General features: G+C 53.7%; 1 protein-coding gene across 3 annotated transcripts; it reads right to left on the bottom strand.

Moving 5' to 3' along the window:
- Positions 1 to 364: 364 nt before the first annotated feature.
- NCAN (neurocan) lies at positions 365 to 27,241 on the bottom strand. 3 transcript variants are annotated; one of them, XM_023625540.2, is made up of 16 exons: positions 26,973 to 27,125; positions 26,390 to 26,538; positions 22,623 to 22,702; positions 21,327 to 21,737; positions 19,077 to 19,251; positions 18,839 to 18,966; positions 18,045 to 18,338; positions 16,581 to 17,177; positions 14,907 to 16,379; positions 10,738 to 10,854; positions 9,309 to 9,422; positions 7,590 to 7,748; positions 6,400 to 6,482; positions 4,181 to 4,325; positions 3,257 to 3,439; positions 365 to 2,749 (listed from the first exon to the last, which is right to left on the bottom strand). In XM_023625540.2, the coding sequence occupies exons 3-16, from the start codon at positions 22,693 to 22,695 to the stop codon at positions 2,604 to 2,606; spliced, it is 4,098 nt and encodes a 1,365-aa protein (XP_023481308.1). In that variant the 5' UTR covers positions 22,696 to 22,702; positions 26,390 to 26,538; positions 26,973 to 27,125; the 3' UTR covers positions 365 to 2,603. The 3 variants fall into 3 exon arrangements, with proteins under 3 accessions (XP_023481308.1, XP_023481307.1, XP_023481309.1); XM_023625539.2 differs by lacking the exon at positions 26,390 to 26,538 and having other exon boundaries at positions 26,973 to 27,241; XM_023625541.2 differs by lacking the exons at positions 26,390 to 26,538; positions 26,973 to 27,125 and adding an exon at positions 22,890 to 23,155.

The raw sequence follows: 27,241 nt of genomic DNA, 5'->3' as shown, positions 1-27,241 counted from the left end.
CTGCCTCTCTGATCTCACCTCCCTCCATTCTCTACCTCTACCACTCCACTCCAGCTACTATGGACTCCTAGCTGTTTCTCAAATAAGCCATGTTCCCTTCTGCAAGAGGATTTTTGCCTTTGCTCTTCCCTCTCCCTGAAACTCTCTTCCTTTCTTTCCCTCCTCATCTAGTTAACACTACTCCTCCTTTAGATTTCATTCACCTCCTCTAGGAAGCCTTCCCTGACCACCTCCCAGGGGCCATGTCTGTCCTGTTCACATCTATCTCCCTTGTACCCAGAACAGTGCATGGCTCGTAATAACTGCTCAGTAAATACTCGCTGAGTGAATGAATGAAAGAAGGTATCAGGAGGCGACAGGCAAATTGAACTGTTAAAAAATTTTATTAAAATGTCCAAGAAGTACATTAATGTCCACAGTGTCAGATAGCACAGACCCACGGAACACTGTAGCTCACAGCAAAACCAGCAGAACCTGAAGCTGTTCACGGTACACACACTCACACGCATGCCACACATGTGGCACACGCAAACACACACGCACATCCCAAAGGGAAAGACCAAAAGACAAACCACCCACTTTAGAAAAGACCAGAGCCCTCTCCCACCATGGAGCTGGGGTGGGGGCAGGGCAAGGGGCTGATGGGGCCAAGGGCAGGGAGCATAAACCAAGACCCCAGAAAAAGTTGTATCCCCAGCAACCCCCCCAAACATAAAAAATTCTTTTGTGACATGGACGAGTGAAGATGTGTTATTATTACTACACTTTTTAAACCAAGAAGAATTATCAAAGCAAGAAGGCAAACCTACATCCCCAGGGTTTCTCAACAATAACCACCAGGTGGAGCAGTGGAGGATGTCTATAGCAGGGAAGACGGAAGACCAAAGTCAAGGATGAGAGTCTAGTTTGCACCTCTCACTCTTTTCCTAAATCTGCCTGTGTGTGAGAGAGCACATGCAATCGTGTTTCAGTCCCTTCCCCTCAAAGTAGACAGCAGTGTTTGGAGTCAGACAGAGGCAGGACCAAATCCTTACTCCTGTCTTGGCTGTGACTTCAAGTCAATGCCATTCCCTTAACTGAGCCTCAGTTTTATCATGTGTAAAATGTGAAAATAATGGTTCCTAAGTTGCTGGGCTGTTGAGAAGCTTCAAGGAGATCGTGCATAAGTCCTTAGCATGGTACCTACTCCATAGTTGTCAACTAAAATTCTTATTTCCCAGGAGGGATATAGGCTCAGTCAACAAATTTCCTTCTCTACTAAACCATTAGATGGACCGTATATTGGCCTATTTTTCTTTCCTGCAGAGGGCCATTCTCCACTGTGGTTTTTAACACTAATCCATAGATTTTTATCGAGACTAGAGGAGTTGAGAGTGGACAAAATATGGAGGAAAAACTGGATCTTTCCTGCCAGAGATCAGGGAGCTGGATCCTGGCCTTTGGCTTGGAAGTCCTATTACAGGCTGCTGATTTAAGGGAGGAAGGCCAGGTGAGTTCTTTCCCACTTAAAAAATTTAAAAACCATGAGAGAAAAATGTGTGTGGGTTTCGGTTTTAACACTGTGCATCTCTCTACAACATGACCTCAGGTAGATGTCACTACTTCAAGTTTTAAGCGTTTCTAGTCCACCAGGCAATGGATGGAGATAGGGATGGGGAGGGGGAAGGGGCAGGGCCCAGGGCAGGGGCACTACCAATGTCTGCTCGAGGGATGGGGACGTACGGGCAGTGAGCTAGAAAACTTGGCACCTCCTTGGTCCAGGAAGGAGGTTCTTTGTCTCCCTGAGAGATGGAGGGGGAAGAAATCTGGGCTCGTTGAGCCCTAAACATCCTCTCATTTGCATGTGTGAGATTCACCACACATGCAGAACCAAATCTCAGCACTGGACTAGACCTGGGAGGGCAAGCAATACACCTTCCTTCCATTGCCCACCTATTGCTCTGACGATTCTGACCCCTAACTCTGAGGGCAGAGAGGGAGGCTGTTCTAAACACATTCCTAAAATTCAGTACATAAGAGTTCTACACTCTGTTTATCCACCAAGACCGAAGACCGAACTTGGGCTGAAGCCCAAGGTGAAGGAAGAGCCACTGGCAAGTTCAACAGTGTGCTTCCACGTAGATTTCTACTCCCAAAGCCAGTGACCTTAACTGAAGGCTTCAGGCTGCACTTAGGACATCTGATGGTTTACTAAGCCTGGATCTCTGGTGTGAAAAGCAATTCCTTAGGGCGAACCCAAACACACACTCTTGCATTCTCATCAAAGCCTTATTTCAACAAGTGGTGATCAGCCTGGTCAACAAAAGACTAAACCAGTGCAAAGAAGGGTATTTGCCGATTGTGCTTCCCTCCACTGGGAGACGCTCCCAGAGTTCAGCCTGACTGGAACTGGATTTTCAGACACGTGGCTGTGCCTGCCAAGAGGACCTGTGTGTGTAAGAAAGAGGGGAGAGGAGCTTTTTACAAAGGATTATGTGTGGGGGGATGTGGCTTGGGACTCAGGGACTTCCAAACCCTCTTGCTTCTCTCTGGGCTCTGTCTCCCCAAGTGAAAACTCCAGAGGAGGTGGAGGAAGGGGGTTGTGCTTTCTTTTGCCTGGTTCTTCAGCAGAAATTCCCCTCTTCCTTCTCCCAGTCCTCCGCTGGGTGTTTCTTGTGTTTTCTGCGTTCCTTGCGCAGTTTGTGGTGGCGATGCTGGTGGTGGTGCTGGTGGTGGTGATGGTGTCGTCGCATTCGGTGGGACCGTCTGGCTGCAGGGAATTGAGGGAGGACAGGGAAGTGGCAAGAGGTGGTGAGAGGCAGGAGGCCTTTTTTTTTTTTTGGAGGAAGATTAGCCCTGAGCTAACTGCTGCCAATCCTCCTCTTTTTGCTGAGGAAGACTGGCCCTGAGCTAACATCTGTGCCCATCTTCCTCTACTTTATATGTGGGATGCCTCCCACAGCATGGCCTGCCAAGCGGTGCCATGTCCGCACCCGGGATCCAAACTGGCGAACCCCGGGCCGCTGAAGCGGAACATGCGCACTTAACTGCTGCACCACCGGGCGGACCCCAAGAGGGGCAGGAGGCCTGATGCAGCAGCCTCCTGGCGGGGAAGGGAATGGAGGAAACACCAGGCAGGCTGGGAAGTTCTCATTCACCTGTAAGGCTGTATTATCAGGCATTCAGCCAGATCGGTGTGTGTAGTAATAAGATGTTTTAATTGGAGACTAAAAATATATGGAAACCTGTGTTGGGGTGTCTGGGGGTAGCCACTTACGTTTGGTGCAGACAATTTGGGGCCGGTCCCACTTGCCATTGCTCCGGCACCGGATGATGGCCACGTGGCGCTGGGCAAATCCTTCATCACACTGGTAGCGTACAGTGGCATGCACATTATATTTGGCCTTTCGGGCACCAATGGGCGAGGCGTTCTCCACTGTTGGGGGGGGTCCACACAGCACTGAGGACAGAGGAACCTCCAGTTAGGGAAGGGGCCAAGTCTGGGATAAACTGGTTCCCTTCTCTTCCTGGGAATAATACACCCTCAGCAGGCCCTGCCCTTTGCCCAGCTGTGACCTCACAGGGCTGGAAGTGATTGTGTCTATCTCCGCCACCCAAGCCAGGAGCCCTGTAGAGGCAGGAACCTCCTGGACACATGCTGCCCCCTAATTCTTACACATGATGGGAATGAAGGAGATAGGAGGCAAGAATAATCTGAGCAAATGAAAGGAAGAAAGGATATGAAAATTGGCAAAGAAACAGGAGCAAGAATGAACAAAAGTATAAGAGAAAAGCAGACATGAACATGCATACAAATGTATCCTTAATAGGTAAAGAGCTCTTACAAGTCAATAAGGCCAGCAAACTGGTAGAAAATTAGGCAAAGGAGATGAACCGGCAGGTCACAGGAAAATACATACATACAAACAGCTTATCAACATATGAACAGTAGGTTATTCTCATCCTTAAAGACCTGCAAACTACAATAAGAACGAGATACTATTTTTTCACAACTTAGATGAACAAAGAACAAAAAGCTTCAGAACACACAGAGCTGGCAAGGGTGGGGGAAAATAGGAGCTCTCCCACCGTGCTGGAGAGTGAACACTGGGCAGGGCTGACTCTCACACTTACAAACTGAAATGAAATGACCCACTAGTGAGTGTGAGGCGGCACGGAAGTGGGGAGGGTGGCAGCCTACCTGTGCCCTTCTTACAGACGTAGGGGAGGTTGTAGTTGCAGGGAACATCGTTCCAGCGCCCGCTCTCATGCGCCACCATCACCACACAGTCCTCCCCACCCGCGAAGAAATTGTCAGGCTGGTTCTCTCGCCAGTTCTCATATTGCTGCAGGAATGGGGGACAGGGGATGCTCAGAGGACCTGCATCCTGGCCCAGGTTCTGTCACTGCCCACTGAAGGACTCCCATGGCCAGACCACGCAAGCTGTTAGAGACTCGGTGTTCCCATCTCTACAATGGGCACCGTTCTGCTGACCCTGAGGGTAGCTACCACTGCAGTCCAAATGACCCCTCTTCTGGCTACAAGACTGCAGTGCCCTCCTCCCTGGTGTTTCTGCCTACTGACTCACTCCCTGACAGTTTGTTTTCTACATGGGTCACTCACTGTTAGAGAAATAGTTGAACAAAAGGTGACCTTAGCCTAGAAGTCCAGGAGGGCTCCCTTGAGGAGGCAACAGGAGATCTGAAGACTCAAGGATAGGAATGACGCAGGCAGGGAACAGAGTTCCAAGCAGAAGAAACAGCTAGTGCAAAGGCTCAGCGTCAAAGACTGAGCTTGTCCTATTTGAGGAACAGAATGGAGGCAAGTGGGGCTAGAGCTACTTGATCAAGTTGGAGTGTGGTCAGAGGGTGGGCAGGGGCCAGCTCTGGTGGTAGAAGACAGGCAGGTATTTTTAATTATGATAAAATATATATAACATAAATTTACCACTTTACCCCCTTTTTCCCCTTTGGTGAAGAAGATTAGCCCTGAGCTAACATCTGTGCCAACCTTCCTCTATTTTGTATGTGGGATGCCGCCACAGCATGGCTTGATGAGCCGCATGTAGGTCTGTGCCTGGGATCTGAATCCACAAACCCCAGGCTGCCGAAGTGGAGCACATGAAGTTAACCACTGTGCTACCAGGCTGGCCCCTACTTTAACCTGTTTTAAGTGTCCAGTTCATTGGCATTACTTAGATTCACAGTGTGGTGCAACCATCACCACTGTCTATTCCCAGGACTCTTTCACCCTGCCAAACAGAAACTCTGTACCCATGGCAGTCACTCCCCATTCTGCCCTCCCCGTAGCCCCCGGCAACCACTGATCTACGTTCTGCCTCTATGGATTTGCCTATTCCAGATATTTCATATAGGTGGAATCATACAGAATGTGCCCTTCATGTCTGGCTTCTTTCACTCAGTGTAATGTTTTCAAGGTTCATCCATATCGAAGCATGTGTCAGAGCGTCATTCTTTTTTATGACTGAGTAGTATTCACAGTATGGAAGGCCCACGTTTTGTTCACCCTTTCGTTGTTGATGGACATGTGGCTTGTTTCCACCTTTGGCAACTGTGAACAGTGCTGCTCTGGACACGGTGTACAAGTATCTGTTTGAGTGCCTGTTTTCACTTCTTTTGGGCATCTACCTAGGAGCGGAATTGCCAGGTCATGTGGCAATTCTCTGTTTAACTTTTTGAGGAACCACCAGACTGTTTTCCACAGCAGGAGGAAGTAGATTCTTATCTCGAGAGCAAAGGAGCATCCGAGAGGGCTTGAAGCAGAGAAATCCTGATCTGATGCATGACTTTTAAAAGGTCCCCACGTACAGGGCTTCATTTTGGGGTGATGAAAATGTTCTGGAACTAGAGGGAGGTGGTGTTTGCACAACATTGTGAAGGTATTTAATGCCACTGAATTATACACTTTAAAATGATTAATTTTATGTTATTTGAATTACACCTCAATTTTAAAAAAAGTCCCCATGGCCACCAGGTGGAGAGGCAGAAGTGTAGGTAGCAAGTGTGTGTTTAGGGGAGTGGGGAGCTGCTGCAGGGGTCCCAGTGAGTGACAAGGGAGGCCGGCAATGCAGGGAAATGGGAGTATCTGAGAGTCGTGGTGGAGGACCAGGTGGGGTGAGCAATAGGAGGCCTCGAACCCCAGTCCTACATTTGTACTTCAGTCAATGAATGGGTGCACCGGCCGTTTACAGGGCTAGGAAGTCAGAGATGAAGCTCCTTGGCCAACTCCAGCATCTCAGAGCCACTGAGGACCTTTGCCGGTCGTTTTGCACAAGAGGGTAAAAGTGAGGCCACAGGACGGGCTGATGTGGCTCACCCAGACCCCTCGGTTCCAGGCTCCAGGCAGGGCCAGTCAGCAGCCTAACCCAGGAACCCAGGCCCCGGGCTCCCACTACTCACCAGCCCCGTGTTGTCCGTCCACTGGAAATCCCTCTCCACGATCCTGTCGTTCAGGCCGATCCACGTGTTTTCACGCCCGAAGCCTGCAGGGCAGGGGTCGTGAGGGCTGGGCGCCTGCCCCTCCCCACAACGGGGGAGGGGGGGGGGCGGGGGGAGGGGAGAGGAGGAACCAGCTCTTCCCCAGCCCTGAGGTGGGCTGGGGGAGAAAGGGGATGGAGGTAGGGGTGAGGGAGAGGCCCAGAGCTCCTCCCTCAGCCTTGGCGTGGGCTGGAGGCCGCGCCCCCTTCTCCAGCAGTGGGACGCTGGCTGCCCTCTTACCCCGCGAGGTGGGAGTGGGGTGCGGAGAGGGCTGGGATTAGGCACTTGGCCTTGAGACGATTTGCAGCTTAAACAAATGGCCGGAGGAAGAAGTAAACAAAAGGCATGTCAGATATTGCAGAAATGAGAGAGTAAGGGATAGGAGAGCCAGCGCCGGCGCTGGACGGGGCAGGCAGGTGACAGTGAGTGAGCGCCTCAGCCAGTGATGACCAGGACTCGGCCGGAGGAGCACGGGTTTGATTGCAGGGAGTAAAAAGAAACCAGCGAGCCAGGGAATGAACAAATGACGGAATTAACAGGGGATGGGATGGGATGGGGGAAACGTGAAGAAATGGATGGATGAACAAACAGCAGAATGGATAATGAAAAAGTCAATAAATGCCAGATTTAATTAATGCAACATTCTTCTCTTTTCCTAGGTCTCTGCATAGCTCCTTTTTCATTTCATGTCACCCCCACCCCCTTCACCCCCCCATCGCCCTCCATCCCCTGGCCCTGTTTTATTTGTCATCAGAACACTTAAGACCAGCTAAATTACAGTATAGACTTATTTAATTAGATATTTACTTGTTTGCCTATATCCCCAACAAGAACATCACACCCTGAGCACAGGACAATGTGTGACTCGCTCACTGCTGTCCCCCAGTGCCTGGAACAGTGCCTGGCACATAGCAGATGCTCAGTAAATATCTGGTGAATGAATAAAGTGAATATATGAAATAACAAGTGAACAAATGGACACGCAAATTAATAAATGGTCAGGGCTTGCATTAGTGAACACAGCTTCAGAAAGGTGGCATCTTCAGAATCCTGGGGGGATGCCCCGGCAAAGCAACTGCAAGGGGCACCCCTGCCCACCCCAGAGTGCCTACTGTTAATGAAGCCATGTTCCTCAGGTGAGTGGATGCTGGTCAGGTGGCCGGCTCGGTGGCGGCAGTCCCGCTCGGCGTCCTCCCACGCCCGCCGATGGGCAAAGTAGCGGTAGCAGTGGCCTTGGAACTTGTGCCAGCCTCGGTCACAGCCCTCCGTGTCTGGGCAGCGGGAAGGGAGTATGAGGGGGGCTGGCCGTGAGCAAAGCCAGCCCACCAGGGAGAGGACCCAATCCAAGGTCACTGTGCAGCTAGGTCACCCTCTTCCTGGGTCCATCCCCCTCCCCCTGAGGCTCTGTCCCCACCACCCTTTCACCTCCCCTCTCCCATATTCATTTCTTTTCTTTGTTGCTGGAAGAGATTCAGCTGGAAGATCATTACATGCACCCGCTGTTGTCCCAATCCTGATGTCTCCTGCTCTGCTCTGTGGACCACACCTTCCGTGTGGACCTGGGAACTCAGGAAACGGTCTCAGAGAGGCCTAAAATTTACCTCCTGGGAAAGGGTTCAAACAGACACTTCTCCCAAAAACATATACAAAGGGGCATCAAGCAAATGAAAAGATGCTCGGCACCATTAGTCATTAGGAAACAGAAATCAGGACCAAAATGGGACACAGCCTCACACCCACTAGGATGGCTATAATTAAAAAAAAAGGAAAATAACTGTTAGCGAGGATGTGGAGAAATTGGAACCCTCATACACTGCTGGTGGGAATGTGAAATGGTGCAGCCATCGTAGAAAACGGTCTAGCAGTGCCTCAGAAGTTAAACATAGCCATTCTACTCCTGGGTATACACCCAAAAGAATGGAGGGGAAAAAAAGAATAGAAAACAGGTGTTCAAGCAAAAACTTATACATGAATGTTCATAGCCGCACTATTTACATTAACCACAAGGGGGAAACAACCCAAATATCCATCAAATGATGAATGGATTAAAAAATGGTGGTACATCCCTACAATGGAATATTATTTAGCCATGAAAAGGAAGGAAGCACTGATACATGCCACACTGTAGATGAACCCGGAAAACACCTTGCTGGGTGAAAGAAGCCAGACACAAAAAGCGTATGATTCCATTTATATGAAATGTCCAGGGGCTGCCCTGTGGCTGAGTGGTTAAGTTCGTGCACTCTGCTTTGGCGGCCCAGGGTTTCACCAGTTCGGATCCTGGGCACGGACACGGCACCACTCATCAGGCCATGCTAAGGCAGCGTCCCACATAGCACCACCAGAGACACTTACAACTAGAATATACAACAATGTACTGGGGGCTTTGGGGAGAAGAAGAAAAAAAAGAAGACTGGCAACAGATGTTAGCTCAGGTGCCAATCTTTAAAAAAAAAAATTAAAAAAAAAAAAGAAATGTCCAGAGCAGAAAAACGTCCATAGAGACAGAAAGGAGATTGCCAGGGGCTAGGGGAGGGGGGTGATGAAGAGTGACTGCTAATGGGTACAGGATTTCTTTTTGGGGTGATGAAAATATCTCGGAACTTGCTAGAGGTGGTGGCTGCATGACACTGTGACATTGTGAATGTACTGAATGCCACTCTAAAAAGATTAATTCTATGTTATATGAATTTTATCTCAAAAAAACAATATGCCTCCTGTTGGACTCAGGGCCACAGAACCAGTGAGATCTGGAGCATGAGTGGGAAGCCTGTAACACAGCACTCGCCCTCACTCCTGGTAGTGTTTCTGGGGTCTTGACAGAGACTCACCTTTCTCGCAGAGGCTGCCCCCATAGCTGGGGAGGCAAAGGCAGATGAAGGTGTTGACCTCGTCGATGCAAGTGCCTCCGTTCTCACAGGGGCTGGAGACACAGTCGTCGATATCTGGAGGGGAAGGAGAGGGGCCAAGTCAGAGGTCAGCCTCCCCTTGGCTCCCAGTCCTCACAGGCAGAAGATGGGGCCATCCTACCATCCATCCTGCATCTGAGTGCAGCAGTGGGGGTCTGCACAGAGGGGCCAATGACTCTGGAGGTCAAGGGGGTGGAACCTCACACAATTAACATGAATTAGCGTTAATGAGAGCAGATGCCACTGGGAAGGCTGAGGGCCAGAGTGTGCAGAACATTCCACCTGATTCCAGAGCAGTGAAGATTATCCTCAGGCAAACAGATCTATAGAATGTTGAACCTGGAGGGTCTTTTTTTTTTGGAGGAAGATTAGCCCTGAGCTGACATCTGCTGCCAATCCTCCTCTTTTTGCTGAGGAAGACTGGCCCTGAGCCAACATCCCTGCCCATCTTCCTCTACTTTATATGCGGGACGCCTGCCACAACATGGCTTGCCAAGCGGCACCATGTCCTCACCTGAGATCCGAACTGGCGAACCCCAGGCTGCCAAAGCACTTAACCGCTGTGCCACCGGGCCGGCCCCCCTGGAGGGTCTTTTTGGGATGTGGAACCTCGGGAAACTGGGTGCCAGTACATTTGCAAGGACTTGCAGAGTAATGAAGCTGTTTGTAGGTAGAACTAGATATCAGCTGAGCTCCTCTTCTGCCAGTCCCTGTGTAGAGGGTGCCTGAGGCACGTGTGACACCGGGTGACACCGAGAAGAGCCACTGCCCTTCTCTGAGATGTTTCTTTTTTTGAAAAATGGTAATAATAGTAGCACCTTCTCAAAGGGGTTGAGAGGAGAGTCAGTAGAGGAGCGCAAGAAATTATATTGCTTATATTTACTGTTATAATTCTATAATTAGTGTGGTTGTGACGTCAGGGAGGTGATGCACAGAGCTCAAGAAACTGTCATTTACATGTATTGTTATAATTTCATAATTTGTCATGTTTCCTGTGTTGGGCTTTGGCGCTAGCATCCAATGGTTCTGGTAGTGGTGCCTATACTCCTGCCCACCAGGAGAGGGTAGGAACCCCTGGGGCCCTTGGCTGGGAGGAACCTGAGCTTTGTCATTTGTCTTCCCCTCCCTGGTAGTGATAGGAGGCAGCACAACTGAGCCTCAGCCCGCAGGATGAGAGCTCAGCTGTTTGGTGCTGGCTCAGCTAATTGGGGCTGATTTACTAGATCCAAGGAGTAGGGAGGGGAAGGGACCCTCTGGTGTGAGCATTTTGTGATCCCTGAATCATCATGGGGATGGCCACTGGGGATGGTCAAACAAGTCTTGGTTCAGATCCTGAGTCCGGGACACTCACCGATCTCGCAGTTCTCCCCGGTGAAGCCCTGGTCACAGCTACAGCCGTACATGGTGCCGTTGGCTTTACAGGTGCCCCCATGCAGGCAAGGGTTGTTCTCGCAGGGATCCGAGAGGGCTGCAGCATGGACAGGCAGTGTGGGAACTAGTCAGGCCACCATGCTGTCTGCCTTCCCGGAATCTAGACCTCAGACCCCAGAGACCCTGTCTGTGGAGTCCCCTCTGTAACTTCCCAATAGACGGTCATCAACTTCCTCTCACACGCTGCTGTGATGAGGAGCTTACTTCTTGCAGGAACTGTCCCGCCTATGGCAATGTCCTTCCTTGGACTGAGCTGGAATGGGCTTCCTGAAGCTTCTCTTAGGAAGTTTCTCCTAGAACGTGAGTTTAAATGCCCTTCCTGACTTGTCCCCCTCTTCTGGACATGACCTGCTGCTCATTGTACTTCTCACAATTTGGAGCACGTAAGTGGACATAAGGTTCTAGGCGGGGTATGAACTGCACGAGGAAGAGTGTGAACCGTCACCTCCTTCATTCTGGTGGCTCAACCTTTTTTGCTGCAGAAACTCATTGGTTACAGTGTAGAAAGGTGGTGGATTATAGTGGTTATAATAACAGACTCTGGAGTCAGAGGCTAGTTCAGTCCCTGGCTCTGCCACCCTCTAGAGGACCCTGGACAAACTGCTTCTCTGAATTTCAGTTGCCTCATTTACACAACAGAAATAAAAACAGGTCATCCCTTGCTCCCAGTCCTGACCATAATGCCACGTGCAGCTCTGTCTATATCAACCTGGGGCATCTTGAGAAGGTCTCAGCCTTGCTCAGCATGAACCTGGCACCCAGGAGGCATTGAGGAATGTGGGTCCCTGTCCCCCTCCCCACCATTTTCCCCATCAGCTGGGTTTCCCTGGAGGTAGAGGGTCTCCCCTCCCCATCTTGGGGGTCCAGATGCCTTGGTTGGTGGTCTCCACACTGGAGCCTGGGGCTGCAGAGTAAGAACCCCCATCCTACCCCAGCTGATCCCTATCCCTTGTAAGGGCAGTGTTCAACCCTTCTACTGCACAGACATTAGAACTGAGACCCAGAGACAGGCAGGGCCTGGCTCAAAGGCACATAGCGGGACAGCTCAAGAGCCCAGATTGGCCTCAGAGGCTCCAGAAGTCCAGTTTAAGGCCTTCTCTGTAGCCCCTATAACCTAGAATTTGTTTCTGTTTTGTCCTGGTCTGGGGCCTCACAAGAAATTGAGGTGGTAACAAGCAGTCACCTCCGCCCTGCTCTCCTGGCCTCCACCCTCACCCTCCATAGGCAGTTGTCCCACAGCTGCAGAGGGAGCCTATGTAAACCTCAGTCAGGTCATGTCCCTCCTCTGCCTAGACTCCCCCATGGCTCCCCGTTGCCCTCAGAGGAGGAAGCCAAACCACAGCCCACAGGGCCCTGCGTGATCTTTCCCAACATCTCCCTACCTTACCTCCTCCTCTCCCGGCCTTGCTCACTCGGCACCAGCCACACTGGCGTCCTGTTCCTCCTCAGGAACTGAATTCCTCCTGAGGGTCCTGCCTGAGGGCCTTTGCAGGGGCTATCCCCTCCACCTGGAGCAAGCTTTGCCCAGACCACTGCATGGCTCCTCCCTCACCTCCTTCAGTCCTGCTCAAATTTCATCCTGACCTTCTTCCAAAACCACAAACCACTCCCTGGCATCCCCCACCCCTTGCTTGATTTTTCTCTTCTGCCTTCATCATTCTCTAACCTCCAAAATAACTTATTAGGATCATCATTTCTTTTTTTTTTAGTGAGGAAGATTGTCCCTGAGCCAACATCTGTGCCAATCTTCCTCTCTTTTGTATGTGGGACGCCACCACAGCATGACTTGATGAGTGGTGTGTGGGTCTGCACCTGGGATCTGAACCCACAAACCTTGTGCCACTGAAGTGGAGTGTGCTAATGTAACCACTACACCATCGGGCTGGTCCCAGGATCATTGTTTCTTGTCCCTGCCTCCCCCGGAGCAGTGATGTTCCACAAGGCAGCCACATAGAGCTATTTAAGTGTGAATTAATTAAAATGGAATAAAAGTAAAAGTGCAGTTCCTCAGTCACACTAGGCACATTTCAAGGGCTCAGTAACTACACGTGGCTGGTTTCTATCTCATTAGACAGTGTAGCTCAAGAACATTTCCATCATTGGGAAAGTGCTAGAGAGTTACTCTATCTAGAATAGCAGCTTCCAGAGGACAAGGAACTTGGTCTCAACATGGGGCCTGGAATACATCAGGCACTCAATAACTGCCTGCTAACTGAATGCAGGTAGCTGCTGGCCCTCCTGCAGTGGCTGAGGCCTGCCCATAGGGTGGTGGCATGTGCCCCCACGGATGGCCAGAGGGGCCTGTGGCAGTGTCTGTCCCTGGTGCCGCTCTAGCACATGTGTGCACACACGTGGGGCTGCCGGGAGCGAGAACGTGTAAGCCCCACCAGGTGCCCTGAGCTGCCAACACCTGCCCACGGACTGGCAGTGGTGACTCAGTAGCTTGCTGGTGCTGCATTTATTTTTGGCCTCATTAGCATTTCTGCTGCAAGCAGCGGGTGGTAGGCGCCCGGGTCTCCCCCAGTGCCACCTGCCTCCCTCCAACCCGGCTGCCACTGGCTTCAGTCTGGAGCTGAGGATCCAGCAAAGTCCAAGACAGACCCAGCTGTGGCCCTGGGGGCTCCCCCAAACGCACTTTCCTTAGCACTTGCCTCTGTCATTTCCCTTCCACCTCTCTGACTGCCCCCCAACCTCCCGCCCCCTGGCAGCATCGAGTCTCCTCCCCTCTGCCCATCCCCCACAACCAGTCTCTCCTCTGCTCCCTCCCTGGGCAAGCTCATCCCCTCCCCAAGACCTTGGGGTTTGTTTTGGGGTTTTTTACACCAATGAAATAAGCATCGGACGGCCTAGTGGTTGAGACAAAGACTCTGTTGTCAGACAGGCTGGATTCAAACCTTATGCTTGACACTCCCCAGCTACATGACTCTGCCCAAGTCACTTGAACTCCCTGTGCCTCAGTGTCCCCATCTGTAAAGTGAGGACCATACTAGAACTTGTTCCACAAGTACAATATAAGGACTAACCAAGATGACTCCAGTAAAGTGCTCAGAACAAGACATGCACATGGGCAGTAATGAATAAGCAAGCCTTTATCGATGCATGCACCCCTACCGGGGTCCACTTGCCTCCTGCGCATCTAAGAAAAGAGGATGCGCCCAGGACACAGCCCACAGGTGACAAGGTGGGCAACGAAACCATGAATCTGCTATTTCTATCACTGTGACACTTTGCCTTCAAAAAAGGAGCAAGTGAAAAACCAGTTGTGGTAATGAGTGTTTTGCAACTCAGAAAAGGTGCCTTTTAATTAGCTGCTTTTTTTTTTTCTTTTAAAGCTCACTTGACCATAAAACCCAGCTCTTTATGGCAGGACCTTAAAGAAAAAGGGCCAGAATTTGCAGGCTGAGCTGCAGGCTACCTGGCCCCAGGAGAGCAGGGCGGGGCTTTCTCTGGCCTCCACTGGGCATGGCCAAAACAGCTAGGGCTTATGCAGACTTGGGCTCTGATTGAGGTTTGGCCACAGACGGCTGGTAGTGACATATCTCCCTGAGCCTCAGTTTGCTGTCTATAAAATAGGAATGATGCCCACCACTCCCACCCCTTCCTGGCACCCACCTTCCATGTGGCTCAAGGTCCCCCAAGATCCACATCACTGAATTCCAGCTGCAAATTCCACTTGTCTGGGAAATCCTCCCTGCCACACCTCTTCCCTCTGCCCCACCCATCTTCCCCCGACCAGGGGCTCGCTGAAGGCAGGCCCCCAGCATCACACAGCACTGTCTGGCTCAGAGTGGACATCAACGTGAATTGTTGACTAAACTCATGCCCCAAATCAAACTCCACCCAGCGCCTCCTCATCCCCCCATTACTCACTGTGCATCAAAACACAGTAAGCACAACTTTGCATCCTGGCCTTTGCCTGTGCTGGTGCCTCTGCAGAACATCCTTTCAGCCATTCAACTCTGCCTGACACGCTCCCACCTCCATCACCGCCTGCTAGAAACCTTTCTAGGCCCCCAGGAACAACCCTTCCTCCCTGCTCTGGGCTCCCCGACACGGTGAGCTGGATGAAGCCCCGAGCTTTGAACTCACCCTCCTGCGCACTCCCATTTGCAGGGGTCCCTGGCAGGGCCGGCTCCTCACCACTTGCTGCCTCCTCCCAGAAGCCCTCCACACCTGGGCTGCTTGCCAGGACCTCCAGCTCAAACTCATCTGGGCCCAGGGAGGCAGGCAGCAGGGTGCTATGGGAGTCCCAAGGCACTGTAGGCTCCCCCGAGGAAACTGAGACAGGCTCGTCCATGCTGGCTGCCGTTGGTGTCCAAGGAGGGAAAGTGGGCTCCCCAAGGGGGCTGCCCTCATGCCGAGGGGCCGACGCTCCCAGCGTTCCCTGCGTCACCATCTGGCCTTCCAGCTCCAGGTGGGATTGGGAGTTTGAGAAGGCCACTGTGGACATGGCCAGGACCCTAACCTTGTCCCCTGGATCCAGGGACATGAGGGACGTCACCACACTTGTATCCACAGCCACTTGAAGGCTCAAGGTGGGGCTGTCAGCTCCCTCAACCGCGTAGGATCCAGAATCCCAAATCCCACCGGCATTCCTGGGACCCAGCGTGGCCACGGAATCTGTGGGACCCACTGTCGCTTCTGTAGCAGCCCAAGGCTCCAAACTTGGGGTGACCCTGGGCATCAGGGAGACTCCAGGGCCCCCTGAGGATGCAAACGGGGGGTGGAGGTCCAACCCTCCACTGTGCAGTGAGGGCCATGTCCCCTGCGCCTCATCCACGGTGGCCTGTGAGCTGAAAGTGGGGCTCTCTGCTGTGCTGAAGACCCCAGACTCAGACCCCAAGATGCCTGTCACTCCTGTAGGCTCAGTGGCAGTCTCAGTGGGGGCAAAATCTACCACCTCATTCCCATCCACAGAAGCTTGTGGGCTGGATCTGGGGTGCTCAGCTTTGCTGAGTCCAGTAGGGCTGGTCCCCCCAGTTTCTCCAAGGTCTGCCCTGGGGGAGTTAGGACTGGCTCCACCTTGTGCGTCTGAGGCTGCCTGCAAAGGGGCTGTGGGAATTCCTGCTCCGTGGCCACTGAGTGTTGAGGATGTGGCCTCTCCACCCTGTTCTTTCAGGTCCAAGGAGGGGGGCAAGGAATACAGCTCTGGATGGATGGGGTCCTGGGGGCTGGCCTCGATCTCTGAGGCAGGGGAGGGTGGGGCAGTGACCATGGCCTCACCATGCCTCTTGATCCCATTGGCCTGGGTGGTGAAGGGCGTAGGGTGTGGTAGGAGCCCCAGCTTGGGGGCACGAAGCATGGCCACGACAGGGAGGTCTGGGGAAGAGATCATGGGGGGTGCCTCCCAGGGGATAGTGCTGGGCCCCTCTGAGGGTCTGGGACCCAGGGCAGTGGCCTCCAAGGGGGACCACGGCAGGTTGGGGGTGGCTGGCCTCACACTAGGGCCCTCAACTTCCTCCAGCTCCAGGCCAAGGGCCCTGCTGGGGCCTGGGATGCTGGGTGGGGCCACGGTTGGGGGCCACAGCCAGGGCTCTGGAGGGCTCCTGCCACCAAGGGAACCTGCAACAAGATCAACAACAGTCATTAGAATTCTGTCTCAGCAGCTCCTTCTGCTGAGTGTCTCCCGGGCTCCAGGCCCGAGGAAGAGGTGGCTTCTGAGGCTTGGTGTGGCCAGGGGACCCAGGAGGGATTCAGAGCCTCTTGTCCCTGTCCCCCTCGGACCCCCAGGTAAGTCCCACCTCCCCTTGGGACCCCACTCACCAGCTCCAGGCACATCCACCTCATTAGTCAGAACGGCCCAGGGGCTCTGGTTCGGTCCAGTCCTCAAGGCATCTGTGGTTTCCACGGCCAGGGGAGGCTCCACCTGATTCCCAGCAGCCTCTGAGGTAGGGGCATGGGCACTGGCCTCAAGCCCCCCCTCCAGCCCTTGCTGGGGTTCCTGCTCCTGGAAGTGGCGCCCATTCAACCCTTTAAAGCGGCCCCTCTTCCTAGGTGTTGCGCTGGCTGGGGTTGCCTCCCTGTGCGTGGTTCGGGCAGTGCCTGCCTCCATGCTACTGCGGCTGGGGGCCACGGTGCTCAGCCACACCTCCTCAGCCTCCAGGGCAGGCCTTGAGGCTAGCATGGGACCCCCAGAGGCAGGGCTGGGAGTCTCTTGAGACTCCTGCCTCTCTGCCAAGATCAGAGGCTCTTCCTCTCCACTGGACACCAGAGGTTCCTGGAAGTCAGGGGTGACCACCTCCTCCTCCCCCAGGCTAGGCTCCAGTTCCCGGGCCAGGGGCCCTTCGGCTGACAGAATCTCCCCTTCATCCCCAGACGAGGGGGTCTCTGGGTCTCCATGTTGTGGCGTAGGGTGATGAGCTGTGGGAGCAAGCAGAGGAGGTTGTGTTAGGCCTAGGGGCTGGCTGGAAAGTTCCGCCTGAAGTCTACCCACATCTCAGCATGCTGCAGCCCAGACCTTCTACGTATTTGTCTCTCCGTGACTCTGTGTCTCTGGATGGTTTCTGGAATCCTCCAGACTGGGAGAGGTAGGTACAAAATTATCACCCCCACTGTTCAAGTCGGGGTCCACCGTTAAGGTCAGAGTCAAGTGGTCACAGTTAGGGGTCAAGGGACAGCTTGGTTTGTGGGTGAAGCTCAGGCAGTGGTCAACTCTCGTGGGGAGGTCAGACCTGGGCGGTGGCTCCTCCCCCTGGGAAGGAAGCGCCTAATGGGCGTGCCCTTATTGCGAAAGGATTTTTTTCTTCCCCACAAACGGAAGACTTAGCTTCTTGAAGGTGAGGTTGCAGCTTCTGAGGCTGTGGCCCCACCCCAAGGGCGAGGGTCATCCGTGGTCCAGTCCCTGGGGGTGTGGCCTTGCCTAGGGGACGTGGCTAGTCGAGGCATCACTTCCTCCCCAGGGAGTGCTTATGGGCATGGCTCCCGGTAAGATATGCTCCATCAAGCGGCATGTCTTTCAGGGATCTCAGGAGATATAGCCCACCAGCTGAAGAGGACTTCCCCGCCAGAGTTTGACCTTATCTGGGGCCCGGTCCTTCCCCCAGGGCGAGGCTCCTAGGGAAAGACCCGTCTCAGGCGCGTGGCCTTCGCCCGGGGCGTGGCTTATCGCGGAATGTGTTTTCCTGCTTCTTTCCCCGGCCAGGGCTCCGCCTCCACTAGACAGCAAAGCCCCCAGCAGCGTGGCCTTTACCAAGGTGCCTACCCTTGGGGGCGTGGGCTCACACGCACCTCGGAAGCAGTAGGCGTCGAAGCGCGCTCCAGGCGCCGGGAAGCCGGTGCGGTTGGCGAAGCGGTAGACGGTGCGCACGCCGGGGGCTGGACCCCCGCAGCGCCGGCGCGGCGTCTGGATCGGGTAGCGCACGCTGCCGTCGGCCAGCCAGCCCGGGTCGCACTGGTCCAGGCCCTCGTGCCAGGCCAGGTGCAGCTGTCCCACCGAGGCCAGCGCGGCGCCCTGGCGGCGGCACTGGGCACGCGCGCCAGCCAGTGTCAGGCGGCGGGCCGGGCCCACATAGAAGACCTCGCCTGCGGGAGGGCGCAGACGGAGGTCAGAGGGGCCTGGAGGACCCTCCTCCAGAGCCCGGGAAGGAGGTGCCACTCCAAATAGCCCCGACCTGGCCGGGTTTGGGTGGTGGCTAAACAAGGCGGCAACAGCCGCAGCTGTGCGCCCCCCCTTGCCAGAGCAGCGTTGTCGTTACTTCCCACGCATTGCTAAGAGGGATCTTTAGCTTCTTTTTACAAAAGAGGTAACTCAGGCTCCTGAGCGAATCGGTCTTCAGAGAGAGGGAAGGGCTCGGTGAGGGGGCCTCAGAGAGTAACAGGGGGGTAGGAAAGGGGATGGGGGCAGGCAGGGAGACAGGCGCAGAGAGGAGGGGCTCATGAAGGGAAGGAAGGCTCGGAAGGCGTGGGCCCGGGTCTTGACTGCAGGTTTAGAGAGGCATCAGGCAAGGACTTAGGGATGGATGAGGGGTGGGCGGGGTAATAGGGGCTCAGGGAAGGGGGCGTCCTGCCAGCCCCAGACTTACCCCCCAGCTCACGGGCAAAGCAATACACATCGTAGAGTTCCCGTGGGTCACGCCTCCCATAGCTCCTCACCCCTGGAAGGCTGCGACGGTCGCCATAGCACCCAGGGCGGGACTGAGTGATAGGGTACCTGGCAAGAGAAGGAGGGGGTCCCTCTCAGATGTGTGCTCCTGGGGCCCCCACAGACCATCTTTCCCCAGGGGCTAGGTCTCTGTCTCCCCACCCTGTGTGCCACCTCACCGAACAGTGCGGTCCGAAAGCCACCCAGCGTCACAGTTGTCAAAGCCATCCTCAAAGGCAGCCTGCAGGTGCCGCGGGGCTGCAATGGTGGCGGAGCTGAGACGACAGGCCTCCTGGGCCTCGGCGAAAGTCAGGGCATAGCGATCCTGGGCTGCCCGGTAGTGGAACACGACACCTGTGGGGGAACATCCAGGAGAGGGGGCCGATTTACGCTGGAATCTTCAAGAACGGATCTCCCTCTTGCAGAGTGCCCCCCCATCTGATAATAATAGACCTGCTGCCCTGCACTGCCCTGTGCCATGTCCATTCACTCAGCACCAGGCATAGCAGTAGGGTGATGGTGGGGCGCGAGACTGATATGCCCCCATTTTACAGATGAGGAAACTGATAACAATGACCATAAAGGGCTAGAACTTGTCAAATATTTACAATGTAAAAAGCATTTATAAGCATTATCTCATGGAAATCTTACAACTTTATGATTATCCCCATTTCCAGAGGAGGAAACTAAGGCTCATAGAGGTTGAGGGACATGTTCAGGGCCACATAGCCAGTATGAGGCAGAGCCAGAATTCATATCCAGGAAGATCCGACTCTTCACTCCCAGGGTTAGGCCCTGAGGCATGGAGGCATGGACAAGAGTGAGAGAGGGATTTTGCCTTTTAGGAATTAAATACATGCACTGATAAGGGAAGCACAGGCAGCAATGGGAGATCAAATGTGGCTCTTGCCCAGCCTGGGCATGAAGTCACAGAAGGCTTCCTGGAGGAGGTGACATGTAAGCCAGGATATGAGGCATCAATAACAGGATCACTGTGGCTCAAATTCCAATTCAGGGATGAAAGAAACAGCTGAGCAAGACAAAGGAATGAAATATTTTGCCCCATCTTCTCAAATTGAGAGTTCCTGGGAGGTGGCAGCAGCTTCTCAGTCTTGGCTTTGTCCCCAGTACCCGGCTGGCATGTGGTTGGTGCTCAATAAATGTTCGGCTGAATGAATGAATTGAACAAACAGAGGTGGAATTCACTTCTTTCACCACTTAACAGTTTTCTTTGAGGTTTGTCGGTTTTGAGAAGTTAGGCCTTCTGAAGGGGATGATTGGAGAGCTCATAAAATATGCACTGAGACACTGCTGGGCGGGGGAAGCCTGAGCCCGGACAGAGGGTGCGGGGACTGACTCACAGCCAACACAGGGTAAGGGAAACCGACTTCCCAACAAGAGCCCACAGGAGGTTTTCCACACAACCATCCATCCACTGGGTCATTTCTGAAAGATCTAGGGAGCATACATTGTGTGCCAGGCCCTGTTCTAGGACTTGGCCTTAAGAATTAAAAAAAAAAAATTTGTGCTTTGTTTACCATGATCAGTTAAGAAAACAGAAACTACACTGGATACTTCAACAGAAAGAATTTAATACAGGAATTGGTTAAACAGATATTTGAGGAGTGTTATTTACTTAATATATATTTTCGATTTTTTTAAAAAGAACCTCCTTTTTAAAACCAAATTTATTTTAAAAGGAAATTTGTATTTCCATTTTAAATAGAAAGCCAATGTCCTTTGCCTTATGTGAAAGTAGGTAACCATAAAATGGATTTAAAACAAAGTTATGAAGCACTGTGGTTCACAGGAGACTGAGCCAGAGGCTACTCTCTCTTAGCTAAAAGAGAGAGAGGTGTTAAAGAGAGGGTAGGGGCCAGCCCTGTGGCTGAGCAGTTAAGTTCGCGAGCTCTCCTTTGGCAGCCCAGGGTTTCGCTGGTTCAGATCCTGGGCACGGACATGACACCACTCATCAGGCCACGCTGAGGCAGCATTCCACATAGCACAACCAGAAGGACCTACAACTGGAATGTACAACTATGTACTGGGGGTCATTGGGGAGAAGAATAAAAAAAAAAAGAATATTGGCAACAGATGTTAGCTCAGGTGCCAATCTTAAAAAAAAAAAAAAGAGGGAGTAGCCCCACAGAGACCTCATGACTTCATCAGAAGAACTGAAAGGGAATCACTGTTCAGGGAGTGATTTCTTTTTTTTTTTTTTCTGAATCCTAATTCTTTTTTTAAAAACTTTTTTATTGAAGTCACATTGGTTTATAACATGATATAAGTTCCAGGCGTACATCATTGTATTCCAACTTCTGTATAGACTGCATAGTGTTCACCACCAAAAAGGGAGTGATTTCTAAGGTGACATTCAGGCTCAGCCCCTCCCCCTGCCATCCTTGGCTCCTCCCCTGCCCCCAACTGACCCGTCACCTCCAGGGGCACCAGGTCCTGCTCATCCTCGATGCCCCTCACCACCTGGCAGCGGTAGAGCCCGGAGTCACTGGCCCTCAGCGGCCCGAGTAGCAGCGTGGCATTGGCCCGGTGCCGGGGGTAGGCAGGCAGTGATACACGTCCCTGCCAGCCCTTGGCCACTCGAACCACGTTGTCCTTGGCCACCAGGATAGGCAAGTCTTGCCGCTGGCCTGATGCAGTCCGCACCTTGGTCCACTTGATCCGAGGGGCTTCCCGGGCTGCACTCTGCTGTGGCCTCAGGGTGAAGAGACAGGGCAGGGCCACCAGCTCTGCCAGCGCGGCCCGCACTGACCCAGACCCCACCTTCTGCATGTGGAGCCCGTTTTCAGTGGTGGTAGTGGCAGGAACAGTGTCCTGTGTGCCTGGGGTGGAGAGACAGCCTGATTCAGAGGCAAGGACCAGCAAAGACTGCTATTTCCTTCAGTTTAAAGATAGGGAGACTGAGGCCAGAGAGGCTGGATGGCCTGTACCACATCAGAATGCAGTGCACACGTCTGCACCCCAGTCTCTGAGTGGAAGAGGAGGAACGGGTCGACTCCCTTCATAGCTCTGCCTCCGCTCAAAGTCCAGATTCCAGGGGCCAGGAATTTGACTCTCTGTCACTGACTCACTGTGTGGCCATGGGAAAGTGATTGTCCTTCTCTAAACCACAGTTTCCCCAAAGGTTAAAAGAGAGGCAACCATTGGAAGGGAAATTGTGTTTGCGGAGTACCTTCTATAAAACAGGCACTTTATAGATGGCAATCAGCTCATTCGATTTTCATAACCATCTGCAGAGGTGGCCATGTCTCATCCTCTTTTAGGGAGGTTGAGGAAACTGAAGCTCAGTGACATCATTGATTTTGCCTAAGGCCACAGAGCAAATCAGGAGGCACTTCTAAAACATGGGCTTTGACCACCACTGGGGAGATGCCAGGGAGAGGCACACAAACTTTTATTTCTATTGCCCTGCCCATGGCAGGCATCACTAATCAATCTCTGCACTATTCTTGCTTTTTTTTCCCTCTCTCTCTCCAGCTCATCTCAGCAAAATGGTGAGAGGCGGGAACCTCCAGCCTCTGCTGGCAATGACTAAAAATAACCTCTCAGGTGTCTTGTTCACTTTTGAGTGTTCAAAGACCTTTTTCATCTGTTCTCGTTTTATTCTCCAAACCAAGCCAGGGAACCAGCAGGAGCAGGCTTTCGAGTTAAAAAGCTGCCCCATCTTGTCAATCCCCCAGACCCCAACCCCGCCCAAAGCAACTCACCCTGTTCCCCAGCCACAAAGGGCAGCATCTGGAGCACCAGGAGGCCCAAGGCCCAGAGAGACACGGCCGCCATCCTGGACCTGGAATGAGATGGAGGTGGAGGGAGGGGAGGTGAGAACAACCCTCCCAGACAGTTGGCATGGAAGAACCAAGTCCCCCCACTCTACAGATCTGGAAACTGGGGCTCAGAGAAGCCAGTGTGTCACTCAAAGTCACACAGTCAGCAAGCAAGGGCTGAGCCAGGATCTGAACCCAGTACCAGCTGACCTCAGAATCCCAGCAGTGAAGTCTCATGGTCAGTAGCACGGGTGCTGGAGTGAATCAGATTTGGGGTTGTCTCTCTGCCTGTTCCTTGATGTGTGACCTTGGGCAAGTAGCTTAGCTTCTCTGTGCCTCAATTTCTTCACAGGTTAGATGAGGATAACATTGGGAAGTTGGAAGGAATAGATGAGTCAACTCAGTCACATATAAAATGCTTAGAACTGCCTGGTACGACGGAGTAAATTTCAGCCGTTGTTATTATTATTATTGACCTTAACATAGAAAAGATCAAAATCTCATTTTTCAAGTTAGTCTTCCCCATCAGACTGGGTGCTCCTAGAGGAAAGCAGCCAGTCCAAGTCTGCCCGGGGACCTCAGTTCCAGCAGCAGGCTGGCCTCCAAGTCAGACTTTAATCTGGGTTTGCTGACTGACACGATTCTCAGCTTCAATTCCAGGATTTGGTTGTCGCCAAGATTCTATTCTTGGTTTCTGGGATTTTTGAGGAGCTGCCAAGCCCCAGCTGGAGGAAGGGGCCTCGCCCCTGCCCATCCCACCCTCCCCCTGACTTCACACCACGCGCTGAAGATGCCTCCTCGGTCCACAGAGAAACTCCAGTTGTGGGTCCAGCCTTCTACAGAGGTTGTGGCCACGGGCATAAAGTGGACAATTATTGAGTGCCAACTGTAAGGCCCATTCCAGGCACTTGGACACAGCAGTGCCCTCCCAGACCTCACATTCTTCCAGAGACTAGAAACCCTGGGGAAGTGGCCCCTCCCCAAAGCCTCCCGCGCCTCTGGACTGCCTCCTCCCCAGGGTTCAGGAGATGGGAGCAGATAGGAAGTTAGAACATCACCTACAAACCCAGTCCTTGCACCCTCCGCCCCCCCCCCCCCCAATAAAAGAGTAGCCCTGAGGAAGGGACTGTTAATGCAGTCCAGAATAGGGGGCTGTGGGGGACATCCGGCACCCTCCCCAGCTCCCATTCCCAGCTCCCAGAGGCCCCCGTCGGGAGGCCGGCCATGGGACCTGTCCGTGGTGCTGAACTCTGGGGCTGCAATGTAGCTGCACTGCCCACTGGGTCTCCTCCTTGCCTTCTTAGAAAAGTGCCTCGGGGCCCAGAGAGGGCTAGTGGTTTGCCTAGGACTGCACAGCAGAGCAGAGGCCAGGCCCTGGGACGGTGCCCCAAACTACCAACCTGTAAAACTCAGCAACCTCTGCCTCCATCCCAGGCTGTCCTCATTTCTCCCACCCTGAACCCCCAGCAATTGTGGGGTCCCCTGATGGCTGTTCAAGGCCTGGTTGGGTACTAGAGGGAGGGGCAGTGTTCTGGGCTGCACTTGCCCCAGGAGGGCATTAGGAGGGGCAAATTCAGAGAATTCTCACTCACACACGTACATTGTACGGTTAAGAGCTCAAACTCCATCCAGATGGTCTGACTTCACACTCTGCCTCTACTCCCTACACACTGTATGACCCTAGACAGCTTGCTTCATTACTCTGTGTCTCAGTTTCCCCACCTGAAAAATAGGGATCACCCAGCACGTACCTCATAGGGTTACTGTAAGGATGGTACGAGCTAAGACTTGTGAAGTCCTAGAAATGTTAAATTTAAAAACAGTTTTTTTGTACACAAAGCCTTGTATACATACTCAAATATGCAGAGGTCTGTCTGTCTCCGTGTTGGAGACAGACACAGTTTCTGGTGCACCCCCTGCCATGCACACACCTGCCCTCCCACATGCACACGATCTCCTCCACTTGCACCCACACCCCTCTTCTTAAATTACCTCCTCCCCAGGGCCACCAGAGGTGAGCATTTACACAGCCGTCTGGGGCTCGTCCCCTCATGAATAATGCATGCACCTCATACATATGCAAGTAGGGGCCTGCGGGGCATTGGGGGAGGGGCGGCCCGGAAGGAGGGTGTGTGCTTGTGTATGTGTATGTGTGTGTATCTCCCCCTCCCACACACCCACCTCCTGTCTCAGTGGGCACTGAGTGAGGGTGAGTTTGCCAGCAGGCGTTTTTGTGTGTTTGTGCCTGGGTGTGTATTGGGGTGCTGTGTCCAGGCAAGGATGTCCGTGAGGTTGTGTCCTGTGGTGTGTGGATGTGTACACAGGTCCACAGCAGCTTTGTGCACTGGGTGGAGCACAGGGAACCCAAAGTGGTCTCTGGATGTGTGGGTCCAAGTGCCCCTTGGCGGGGGCTGTGAGCACACGTGTGCTTTTCTGGCCTGGGAGTCAGGGCGTATTTTTGTGCATGGGTGCGAGCATGGAACTTCTCGGAGAAGAAAGGAAGCTGGGTTCAGTAAATCATCCTAGGCTGCCCCTTGGGGACCTGAACTGCCTGCCAACGTCTCCCCCTCCCCTCCCTGGTTAGCTCCCCAACTCTGCACACAGACCACATTTCACATCGCCATGCCCAGGTTCCACACTGCCAATCACATGGATAGGACCCTTGCTGTACCCATGGGACACACATGCAGCCACATACCCCAGACTCAGAGGCCGACATACACACACACACAGATTCATAGTGACATTAACAAAGAGAGACAATATGGGCAACTTAGAAGGCAGGCAGCACGTCTTCTGTACAAAGACACACACCCACAGCCTCAGGCTCCCAACATAAACCCCTCGATGAGGCCACACAGTTAGACACAGTCTCTCACACACACTCACACAAGGTGAGGCCAGCCCCTGGTGCAGACCAGGCTGGATAAAGGTGGCCTTGGTAACTGGTGGGTACACATCATTTTGCCACCTGCTGATGTGGCCCCTGGCACAAGTTTCCTGACAAAGACAACCTCGGTCACATTAGACTCACAGAGGACCCCAGCATCCCCGCCCCCCCCCCCCATGGGCACAAACCCTCTCCCAGCACACACACACACACACACACACAAAGCTCCCACCTCCTGTGGGAGGTACCTTCCATGTGGGAATGTCCATAAGCCATCAAGGCTGCTGGGTTCTGGGGTCCCATGGTCTGCCCACCTCTCCCTCCCTGCCCTTCCCCCACGTCCCCTGCTGGGGCCCAGTGCCAATCCTTCCTCTGGCTGGCTGTCTCCCATTAATGCTGCCTAGAGGAACAAAGCCCCACGTGCAGCAATGGGGGTCACTCCTGCCCAGGCTGGGCCTGGGGTCCCAGCCTCCGACTTCCCAGTGCCTGTGCCCCTAAACCAAGCTAGGACTTCCACACGTGTCCACATGGACAGACGGCACTGAAGGGGTGAGGCAAGAATCTGTGTCTCGCTGTGAGGACATGGTCAGATGAGGAGGTGCTGGGGATGGCCCCCCTCTTGGGACTGGGTGCCCTCATGGGTCCTGGGGATCCATAACTGGGGGCTTTAGGGGGCTCCCACCCAGCATTCACCTGGGAGACCCAGTGCACTCCCTGGGAGAAGGGACAGCACCCCAACTTCAGGTCTGAGGGAACAAGGACCACCTTGGGATGGAGTCCCCTAGAGCCTCCTCCCTGAGTCAGGAGGTGGTGACAGGACCTGGGCCAAAAGGACAGGGAGACCACAGGGCGCTGCTTCCCCGTGGCCGTGGCCGTTCACTCTCAGCGCAGACCCCCCCTTCCATCCGGTTCAGGCTGATCTGGAGGGCCCCCTCCCAGCTGCAATCCAGCCTGGATTCCTCCATTCATCTGCAAATTGGGAATCCCCACTTAAAATCCTGGGGTGTCTCAGACACCGGGGTGCTCTGTTCCAGAGTCGCCCATGCAGCATCTGAGTGTCCCTTTCTTCTCGCTAAACTCGAGGTGCCCCTCCTGTAGCCTCGGTCCCCAGTTCTCCCTCCTCAATTCTGAGACCCACCTCCAACCTGGCCCCCTCCCCACCGTGAGGTCGTCTCCGCATTCCCCGGACAACCTTACCCCCAAATCCGTGTCCCCCTGACATTCCCAAGCCCCCTCCCAGTTTGCGTTCCCTCCCCAACCCGGGGCTCCCCTCCCCCTCTCAGCCCCCTTCCCATTCTGGGGGCTTCTCTCTGATCGCAGGTCCCCTCCCCAATCCCGGGCTCCGCCTCTAATCCCGAGGACTTCTCCTCCAACGCCGCCCCTTCCCCACGACGGACTCCCACCTGGCTTCTATCTCGGATGCATCGCGGGGCGGTCGCCCGGCACAAAGGACGCTCCTGCTCAGCTCTGCTCTCACGGCGCGGGGTCCGGCCCCTGCGCCCTGCGCTCGGCTCGCCCCAGCGCCGCCTCAGCGCTTATAAAGGGGCCACGGGGCTGCTCTGCGCATGCGCCCCTGCCAGCCCGAGGCCTCCGGCTGAGCGCGGGAGGGGACTCCCCCTGCCCAAAACCCTCTCCCCATTCCTTCGACCGCTAACTCCACCCAGCAAAGACT

The sequence above is a fragment of the Equus caballus genome, chromosome 21 (assembly GCF_041296265.1).
Source record: "Equus caballus isolate H_3958 breed thoroughbred chromosome 21, TB-T2T, whole genome shotgun sequence".
NCBI lineage: Eukaryota > Metazoa > Chordata > Mammalia > Perissodactyla > Equidae > Equus > Equus caballus.
Note: the sequence above shows the minus strand (reverse complement) of the source record. Positions and strands in the feature narration are given on the sequence as shown.

Bases quoted from the DNA above. Each gene is read 5' to 3' on its own strand.
- NCAN (XM_023625539.2), bottom strand. From the start codon at position 22,695: ATGGCGGCCGTGTCTCTCTGGGCCTTGGGCCTCCTGGTGCTCCAGATG. The intron at 19,252-21,326 runs GTCAGTTGGGGG...GTTCCCCCACAG, and splicing joins GGTGCCCCTGGAGGTGACGG to GTGTCGTGTTCCACTACCGG. The intron at 17,178-18,044 runs GTGCGTGTGAGC...TTGCTCCCACAG, and splicing joins CGACGCCTACTGCTTCCGAG to CTCATCACCCTACGCCACAA.